Source organism: Idiotropiscis lumnitzeri, chromosome 14 (assembly GCF_059441095.1).
Source record: "Idiotropiscis lumnitzeri isolate Australia: NSW breed Sydney's pygmy pipehorse chromosome 14, RoL_Ilum_1.0, whole genome shotgun sequence".
NCBI classification, from domain to species: domain Eukaryota; kingdom Metazoa; phylum Chordata; class Actinopteri; order Syngnathiformes; family Syngnathidae; genus Idiotropiscis; species Idiotropiscis lumnitzeri.
Window position 1 is genome coordinate 5,021,292 of NC_142404.1, and position 9,893 is coordinate 5,031,184.

Consider the following 9,893-nt stretch of genomic DNA (forward strand, 5'->3'; position numbering starts at 1 on the left):
CAAGTCAAGTCTAGACATCTCAACATTGTGGTACTCACTACTCAGTGTTAGAAAAAGCAATGTAAGGACCTTTTTATTAAGCAGAATATATATTTTATAATCACGATTATATTATTAAAGATTAGGCTGTTGGTCAGTGGAAATAATAAGTGTAATTCTGTGACAATGCAGATGCATTCATTGCAAAGTATTGTAACTGGAAGCCCCCGGCAGTGACTGAGGCATCCGAGAGGAACTTCAACGTCATCACGTTTCCTGTAAAGCAAAACATCATCAGAAAAATAGTATTGATTTTGTCCACCCATCCTTTAATTTTCTCTACAATCTATCCTCCTCTGTGTCATATGGGTGCCAAATGCAGGGCAAATAGACAAACAATTCCCATTGGCCAATTAAGAATGCCAAAACGCTAGTGTGTTTTTTTTCTTCTTTTTTTGTTTGTTTTTGTTTTTTGAGGAAGCAGGAGTACCGCAGAAAAGTCACACAAGAACATGAAGCACATGCAAATTCACAGACCAAGGCCAGAAGTGAAAATGGAACCTTGAACCTAAATAGTATGAGGCAGATGGGGATCCACCCCCACTGTGTTGCCTGATTCTTTTATGTTTTATTTGGAAATGCAGTAAACCAATTGTGGCTCACCTGTGCTGATTATGTCTTCGGGTAAATAATCACCACAAAACCTGAAAAATACATTTATTTATGGGTGATGTGATAGTGAACAGGAGGTCAGTCGACTTCGGGCCGCCGGTGAGCCCTTACCTTCCAGCAAAGCCGGAGACGTCATCATAACTGTCGTACACTTCCAGGTAGTCTGCCAAGCACGCCGTGTCATCTTCTACATCAAACTCTACAAAGTGGAGGAGGATCTTCTGGCCTAGACGCGCTCGGATGTGCCAGTAGCAAATCTGGTCATCCTGGTATTCGTCTGGAAAACCAGGAGACTGGATGAACCTCTCCTGGTCGGTCAGCACACCACCACACTCCTTGGCTGGAAGACACAAAATAATAATTGGACACAACTTTGTATAAACCAACCAAATAGATCTAAACCAACCACTGACCAAAATTAAGCTTTTTTTTTTCTTCTTTCATTTTCCAGTCTTTGTGATTTGAAAATTGCATTCTACTACATTTTATGTTGATTTGGAAGCAATTATTTTTTTCTGCCTTACACATGTCTATCCAATATTGTGGGTTGAGCACATTAAAATGCAGTCCCAAAGAAATAAATATTCCTTTGATTGTCTGATGAACTGCTCAAGCAGTTTAATAACAAATCCTTGAGGTAGGCAGATGGTGATGAGCATGACTACTTTAAATGCGCCTCTGTGGACATCGTATCCACGGATGCTGTCACGTCATCCAGGTTCAGCCTGAAGGTAACAGCGATAAGTCACAGGGAGGAAACTAGATTGCGGTTTCCAATCCAGACTCCGTCCCATCCTGGAGTGATTAAGCACCCTTGTGTTGTCGCTCATGTTTGACATGGAGCAGAGACAGTCCGCAGGGCTTCAGACTGTATGACTGGTCTTTACGTATGCTTACCCTCCCCCTCCCCACAACCATCAGGATGTTCATCATCACAGTCACTACCACTGGGAGCCATGACAAAGCTTTGCTTGCTCAGTAATACAAGATGATTTCAACATAATGTGGATTTTGACCTCAATAAGCCTATCCCAGCTGTTGGTTTTAATAGTGGGTTGAAAATCCAGTATAGATTGGAAGGGGGCCCTGGGTTTACGACTGCACCAACATACATAAGAGTTACGAAGTAGCATAAGAATATGTTGCGTATTCATCTTTGCACTGGGAGTTGTCATATTCATCCTCGTTTTCCTAATAATCTGCTCTCGTAGGCACTTTGAACATGTGAGCATCACATTATGTTGAAATATGACACTGTACACTGTACATGTTTTGAAAGACTATTTTTGTTCTTAACTTGTGTAAACGTAAATTGTGGCTTAGCGCCAATAGGAAATGTGAAAAAAACCTTTGAGAACCAACAGGCCAGTTGATGAAGCATACCTACAAACAACTGATAAAAAAAACAATATAAACGCAATTAAAAATGCAGGCGGTTCTCGGGTTACGAACAAGTTCTGTTCCTGTGCTGGCGATGTAACCTCTTGGATGGCCGAGTGGTCTAAGGCACCGCGTTCAGGACCCAGTCTCCCCAGGCGGCCTGGGTTCGAATCTCGAATTTCCCCATTGTGGGACTAACAAAGGGCAAATTATTATTATTATTATTATTTTTGGATGCATTGATCACTATATCTCAAACTGCTGCTGATTGTTAAATGTGTAGAGTTGAGTTCCCTGCCACTTGACAGTGCTCTTATCTCAAATCTGTGCTTGTAAGTCAAAGCAAAACACAAAAAGAAAGCCATGGCGTACATCTTAAAAAATCTTATTTTATATAAACGTTTCTATCTCAAGACACTATAGTATCTTGAAAATGCAGATTTTCAACAATAAAATGACTCTTCAAGTCATGTTATTTAAGTCTAAATCAAGTTGTGTCTGCCCAAAAATCAAATACCCAGTCCTAAAAATGACAAAAGCGCCATGAAAATGTATTTTGCCCCTTTTAAAAGTTTTTTTTCTTCGCTAACTACCCCACTTAAATGTTAAAGATCATTCAACAAATATAAAGCACTCCTTTTTAAATTATTAATTGGATATTTCTGATTTCCTTCTTGACTGTTGAATCAAGAAACTGCCTAAATAGTACTTGTCTGACAAAATGACATCTGCCTAAAGATCTCAACAAGCTGCAACAAAATTGCATACCCCAAAAGAATTCAAGAACAGATGAAAAAAAAAGTGACATCTATTAGTCTGGAAATGTTACAAAGTAATTCCTAAAGCTTTAGGCCAACAAAGAATCACTCTGGGAGCCATTAGATTGTGAACCTTTCGAAGAGTGGCCAGCCAACAGGGATTACCCCAAGAGCACAGCAACTCATCTAGGAGGCCACAAAGAAATCCGAGACGGCTAAAGAACTGCAGGCCACAGTCGTCTCAGTTAAGGTCAGTGTTCATGACTCAACAATGACGACAAGATTGCGCAAAAATGACTTGCATGGCAGAGTTAAAAGGCAAAAAACACTGCTGATCAAAAAAACTAAACATATTTGACATATAAAAGCTCGTCTTACTTTTGCAAAACACTTCTGAATGATTCCCCGTGATTTTAGGAGAATATTATAAAATAAAAGTTGAAAGGTACAGTATGTACATCTGGAGAAAATGAAACAGCATTTCAGACAAACAACACCATACCAACAGTCAAACATGGTGGCGTTAGTGTGATGGTCTGAGGCTCCTTTGCTACCTTGGGACCTGAATTCTGTTCTTTGCCAGAACACTCAAAAGCTCTCCACAAAGATGTGACTCATTGCCCGTTTTAGAAAACACTTGATTTCGGCTGTTGCTGCCCAACCAGTTATTAGAATTAGAGGGCAATCACTTTTTCACTCAGGGCTTGTAGTTTTGGATTTTATTCTCTCCCTTAACCCATTCACTGCCATTGACGTGTATAGAAGTCAAAAAGTACATTCATTTTACCTGGGCCGGTAGTAAATGATTAATAATATAAATCTTCATTTAAGTTAAAAAAAAAAAACCTTAAAAACAGTAGGGACTCAACAGGACACAACACTAAGGTCTTTGCAATGTAGTCTAATAAAACTATCACACATTTATGTTACTTAAACAGCGGTCAAAGAGGGAGACACCCAAATTAGCAACCTACTCACAGCTTGGGTTGTAGCAGTACACGTCCCATCGCTCGCTTTTGTTGAGTCTGTAGCCATAGTCGATGATGCCCACCTTTCCAAAGCCACATTTGGCACCAGCTTTAACGATGGGATAGCCAACATGCCCTTTATCAAACCATCCTGCAGCGCACACATGGAAACCTATACAAGAAAAATTCCAGTATGTCAATTGCGTGATTCTATCCTCTGTTCAACCACCCGCCGTCTCTTCCACAACACCCCATAATGACCATCTTGAGACTTTTTGGGTGGGTTTGTTTTTTTGGTTTGTCTTATTTGTGAAGTCAGTGTTCTCATTACAAAAAGCAGACCCCTGCCAAAGCTGGCCTGATAAATTGGAGACCTCCCGCTTAGATTGCTGAACGGGAAAGTCTGCTGACAGGTGATTAGTTGGGGGGGCGTAACTCCCGAGAGAAAAGCGATGCAGCTGAACTCAGTCCCAGTGCCATGGGAGCAGTGAATCAGAATCAGAATCAGAATCACAATCATCTTTATTGGACAAGTATGTAAAACACACAGGGAATTTGTCTCCAGCAGTATGAGCTAGACAATTATTACAGTAAGAGGCAACTACGATAAACAAAGACCTGACATAAGTATAGAAAAACATTCCGTGATTTAGAGTAACCATTGCACAGTAATGCCACCCCAATGGCAGCTGAGCAACAATTTGGACAGTCATAAGAGCACAGATAAAGTGATTAGTGGTGCAAAACCTACAATACTAAAACAGTTGTGCAGATGATGCAGATAATTGTTGCACCATTTGTTAAGTGTCCAGTAGCAGTACATGAAATGCAACTTTGTCCGTGCTTTTATATAGTAGGTCATTGAGTGCTTTAAAGTGTCAGTGCTGAGGAATATAGATGTCCCCAACAAAGACGGCATTAACACTCTTTTACAATACACTGTGGATGTCTTAATAATTGGGCGTCATGCAACAGAAAGTGTCCCATGGAAATTAATTATTTTGTTGTGACCACCAGGCCACAACAACATAGGATATACAGTGGATAAAGTATTTGTTATGGTTGCTTATTGACTAAATATCGGTGAAAAATATGTCATTGTTAATTCTTTGTAGTGTGAAAACTTGAAAATTCAGCAGGTGATTAAATAATTATTGACCACTCAGAATGTCAGAACTTTTTTTCCAGTAAGAAATAAAGTAATTTCAGACCTATTTGCCGAGCAGCTTCCAGCTCTGCGTGAGTGGCCAGCCTCCCTCCTTCGTACTTGCACACGGCTTTGGCCTCCCTGTACGTCATCTGGTATCTTCCTTTGCGTGACTCTCTGTGGTACACTCCAGCTGCTTGCTCTGTCAAAAAACACCAGCGCAACTGAGAACATAACCTGGCGTCATTTATTAATAATGCAGCGGAAGGTGATGACAATTTAGAGCAGTGGTTCCCGAACTACGGCCTGCTTCATATTTGAAAATGACCAGAGATTTTTTTATTCGGACTGGCCATGTGATTGAGACTCTCGCATAAAATGTGACACTCTATTGCACCCTTCTGCAGGCTTTTTTTCTGAGAAAGGTACGCCCAATTTGAGTGCGCAGGTACCCAAATTTCATAATGCGACTCAAAATTACAGAGGTTGCACGTGTACAGCCAGCTGACGTCTAAAAAACATATTTATCATAAGTATTGAAGTTTGAGAGCAGCAGCCCAGGCTGCCTCGGTGGTCACCCGTCTCACTTGGCCACGCCTCGGGCGAAGTGGCTTCCGGTAGCCCCTGGAACACTTGAAAGCCGGAATGTGAGGACGAATGAGCCGTGCTTTGTCCTTTTAATGGTACTTTTTACCTTTGCTTTTTTAACAAACTGGAAGATTAAGAAATATAAAAGAAATATAAAATAAATATAAAATTCATAAAGGAAGGAAATATAGGCATAATTTTACTCTGCCACTGCAGATAGTACTGTATATGGTGTATGTTTTAATATTTGTTGAATGTTGTTTTTTTTTTAATTTCATTTATTTTCCATTTATTTAAGATAGTTTGTTGTTCTACACTTCAATGCAAATCCATATCCTTGAGAATTGAAAATTAATTGCACTTAAAAATTATGTACACTAATTATTTTTGCTCTAACATTGTCAGTAAAACAGTGTTATTTAAAAAACAACAACAAACAAATGTTTATTGTGATAGTTTGGGGGTAATAATGTCCACAAAAAATTGTGATCATGAGAGACCTACCAATAAATAATTACATTTAGACACCCCTGTGATTGTCACACTTTATATGTTACATTTTTATGTTATGTGGCCCTCACAGGAAAAAGTATGTGGTCCCCGGATTTGGGGAATGCCAACATCCAGGTTTCAATTATCCTGAAGACAATTTTGAATCTTCACTGAGCCGAAAACATTTTCTGACGATTGGAAAACTCTGCGACAAATGAAATCATTCATTCCAACTTAAATCATTCATTCCAAAATCATCATTTAAAAAGTTAGTGAGGGTTATTGTACGTGATTGCAGCACCTGTTTTTATCCTGTTACGAGCCTTTGATTCACCATGTGCTGTGATGCTATGTCATAAATTATACAACGATGTATCTTTGTCACATCAGAATTGGTTCAACTGTGTTGGCATTTTCTTCTTTGTATTATGCTGCCTGTAGACAGGTCAGTGTTGCAAATGAGATTCTGATCTTAATTGCTTTGCTTGGGTAAGTAAAGGTTAAATAAATATAAAAATAAGTCAAGTTTGATTTCGATTGTCTTGTTTAAGTACAGGTTATATTAAAATAAATTTGGTCAATACTCAGGACTAACATTTAGGGTCTTGGAATAATCTGTGACATTATAAAACGTTGGGACAATTACATCAGACATGGAACAGTAGATCTACTCAATTTGCTTGGCTTTTTGTTTATGTTGCTTGTTCGAATTATAGGCAAATAAGAATTCTTCTAGCGAGTCAGCGCAGATGAACAAAATTGCTGCAGGTCACTGCCTTGTTTAATCCATAGTGTGGTCAGCATCGCTGGTTATATCTAAACATTTATATGTGGCATTACTGACTGACCTGCACAGTGTCAATTTCTCTTTGGTAAATGATTACACTGTTGTTTATTGTTGACAAATGCCGTAAAAGTTCGTGTACATATTGGTTGAAAACAGTTGACCACTTAGGGTGACTGGTTGACCATAAATGGCTTTTTCCACAAAAACTGCCTGATCACAATCGATCGGGAACACCCTTCTTAATTACAGTAGAAATAATTGGAATTTTACTTTTTAAACACGATTTTCTGTTGTATAAAATGTTGTCTATGGTAAAATTTAGGGTTACTAAACCAGTGCATCATTTTGTTTTGTATGGTTTCCAGTGTTGGGCAAGTTTCTTCCAAAATGTAATGCATTACATGACATGTTACTTGCATGTGAAAGTAGTAAGTTTTACATTATTAATGTCATTGTAGAGTAATGAGTTACTCAAGTTTAAGTTACTTTGTAGTTACTAACATACAACACCTGGTAAAGCTACCTTGTAATGAAGATATTTAACTGTATAGTTGTGCTACAATGTTAAATATTTCAACTCTATGGTGGGAGATCACTACCTTTGATCAATATTTGTATCTATATCAATAAGAGTCCATTTAAAATTCAGGTAATTGTAATTTTTTCTACTACACAGATACAAGGGTTCGAGGTGAATTAACAAAACCATGGTGATACTCGATTGCACCAGACTTTAATTTAAGTGTGTACTGTTGTTTGTCCGATTGGAGGCGCAGTAGCGTGACGTCATCGGCCACCGCAAGTCTTCGCCTTCGAGGCAGCCCATTTGCGTTGATTGCGAACAGCCAACCACAATGACCACTGTTTTACATATCTATAGAAACAAAGGAAACTATACAAAGATTTGAAATGTACAATTCTGCTGCGTACGTTCGTAAGGAGTCAAGGCTGACAATTGCTACATTTCGAAGTTTACCGTGTGAGCAGGTAAGATGCACTTCCTTTCAAAATATTTGATTAAAGTCACTGTAACAATGTTGAAAAGGAGATTAAATCGTTGTATTACTAGTTATATATTAGTAGTGCCAACATGTTGATGTAATAAAATCGAAAACCAATGTCCACAATAATGTTCTGGCGGGTGTATTGATATATTGATGTTGGGCCAAAGTTGGCGTAAATTAAAAACGACGAACATGCATAAATAAAACGTGAGCACTGGACGAGGAGAGCCGTAAATCGCTGCGTTCATGCGTTCATCTTGGCAAAAAAAAATAGAAATAAAATACATTACTGTACCGCGTGACTTTTGTAACGCGTTACCCCCCAACATTTTTTCTTTTATGGTACAATTATGGTAACCACAGCTACCAGTATTTTACAGTTAAGTTGATGGTTTTTATTGTTTGTTTTAAATTCTTGACAGTGTAGCTATGCTGTGGTAAAATCTCTGGGCAAGCCTTTTGCTGAAGTCAAACATAAAACGCAAAAAAATTTAAATATTTCAAAAGCTTGACGTGCTCCGAAAAAAAAATGCAGCGTCAACAATATGTTTAGGGACACGTAAATCCATCTCTGAATACAATTAGCTGTTGACCATTGTTACTAGTATAAGTAGTTTGAGTAGGTTTGTTATTTCACAAATGTGCATCAAACAGTAGCTCTTTGCATTAAACAGTACCAGGCAGGTATCTCTCAGTTTTAAAAAGGTTGGTGACCCCTGCTATTGAGCCTTCAACAACTATAGCCTTTCGATGAACTCGACAACAACAGCACTTCGCTGACCCGGTTTCATCAACATTAAAAACAATATTGGAAGAAATAAATGACAAGCTGAGCAGAGAGCATTCAGGAACAGAATTATTAAATGCACCAGTTGGGCAATTGTATCCCTTGACAGGTGAATGAATAAAATAACATACAGGAAAGAAAGAAAAAGGAAATGGTCGCTTGCTTCCTGGCCTTTTCAAAGGGGAGTCTGATTCTGTTTTGGCTTCACGCATGCATGACTCCAAGACATGCTGCTTATGATATCACATTACATTAAGAATTGAGCTGTTGGTCAGTGTTTTTTTTTCTTTGTTTAGTCATTCCGGAATTACCTTGCACGAGGTCACCGACTGGCACAGACTGTGCCGCCATGTTACTTATTTCCATTCATGCAGTTAAGTGTGTCTTTGATGATAGCTTGGCAACAAAACTAAATGTCATAGGCCAGAACATTCATTTCACCTGCACAATATAAGAATAATCGTTACTTCTAAATAGCACTAACGTATAGGTATTTAGATTTTCATTATTTTTGTTTTAACTGTTGGGGAACACAGCTTTTAATATTTTTCCCATTTATGTGGTAAAATATACCAATAAAACAAACAGCTCGGGTTGTATGGTCAATAGTCTAAAAATACCAATAAGCCCCATACAAAGTTGCAAGCTCATTCTTCACATGTTCTTTTCAAAGTTTTAGCCCCAAAAAAAGAAACATATTTACCGAGCCATATGGAGTTGTGAAATATACCGTTCCTGTAGCCCCATGTGTGGGCTTCTTTGAGAAGCAAGTTCAGCATCCACAGGACAGCCAAAAGGCGCATCGTGCAAGCTGCTGTCCAGATGTGTGTGTATGAGGGGACCCCCTCAGCTTGGACTGACGGCCCCTATTTATGTGGCCCTTGGAGACGAGGCAGGAGGAGGAGGTGGAGAAGGTGGAGGGGAGTGACTTCAGTCGAGGGTGATTCAATGTAAGCATGGCCACGCCTTGCAAAAAGTGTCACTCAACTAATATCAAGTCCAACAACTTCCAATTTTTAAACACATAAGCCTCATCATGCTTTAGGACTGCTAACATTAGTTGAAGCAGATTCAAAAGCCAACAGTTACTGACACCGTTCTAACTGCTTAATTGTGCAATCATTTCATACAGTAAAACCTATGAAGTGGAACTCGATCTGGTTGATGCTGATTAATGTGCCAGTGGTTTGAATTTCAAATCAAATTTTATATTGAAGTAGATTAGGATGGTTAAAAATTTTTTTAACTGTTGCCATCATAAAAACGTATATTTCCTGTACAAGCAATGTTTTACTTTCCTAACTAACTCAAGTGGGCCAAAACTAGCAAAT

General features: G+C 38.7%; 1 protein-coding gene across 1 annotated transcript; it reads right to left on the reverse strand.

Moving 5' to 3' along the window:
- Nucleotides 1–86: 86 nt before the first annotated feature.
- Nucleotides 87–9,423, reverse strand: tnfaip6 (tumor necrosis factor, alpha-induced protein 6). The gene is made up of 6 exons (XM_088315517.1): nucleotides 9,266–9,423; nucleotides 4,969–5,106; nucleotides 3,768–3,929; nucleotides 763–991; nucleotides 643–683; nucleotides 87–255 (listed from the first exon to the last, which is right to left on the reverse strand). Exons 1-6 carry the CDS (start codon nucleotides 9,363–9,365, stop codon nucleotides 134–136), a joined length of 792 nt encoding a protein of 263 aa, XP_088171643.1. The 5' UTR covers nucleotides 9,366–9,423; the 3' UTR covers nucleotides 87–133.
- Nucleotides 9,424–9,893: the final 470 nt, after the last annotated feature.

Coding starts and splice junctions, on each gene's coding strand:
- tnfaip6 (XM_088315517.1), bottom strand. CDS start 9,365: ATGCGCCTTTTGGCTGTCCTGTGGATGCTGAACTTGCTTCTCAAAGAA. Junction 992..3,767: donor GTACTGCTACAACCCAAGCT/GTGAGTAGGTTG, acceptor TGTGTCTTCCAG/CCAAGGAGTGTGGTGGTGTG. Junction 684..762: donor GTCTCCGGCTTTGCTGGAAG/GTAAGGGCTCAC, acceptor TGTATTTTTCAG/GTTTTGTGGTGATTATTTAC.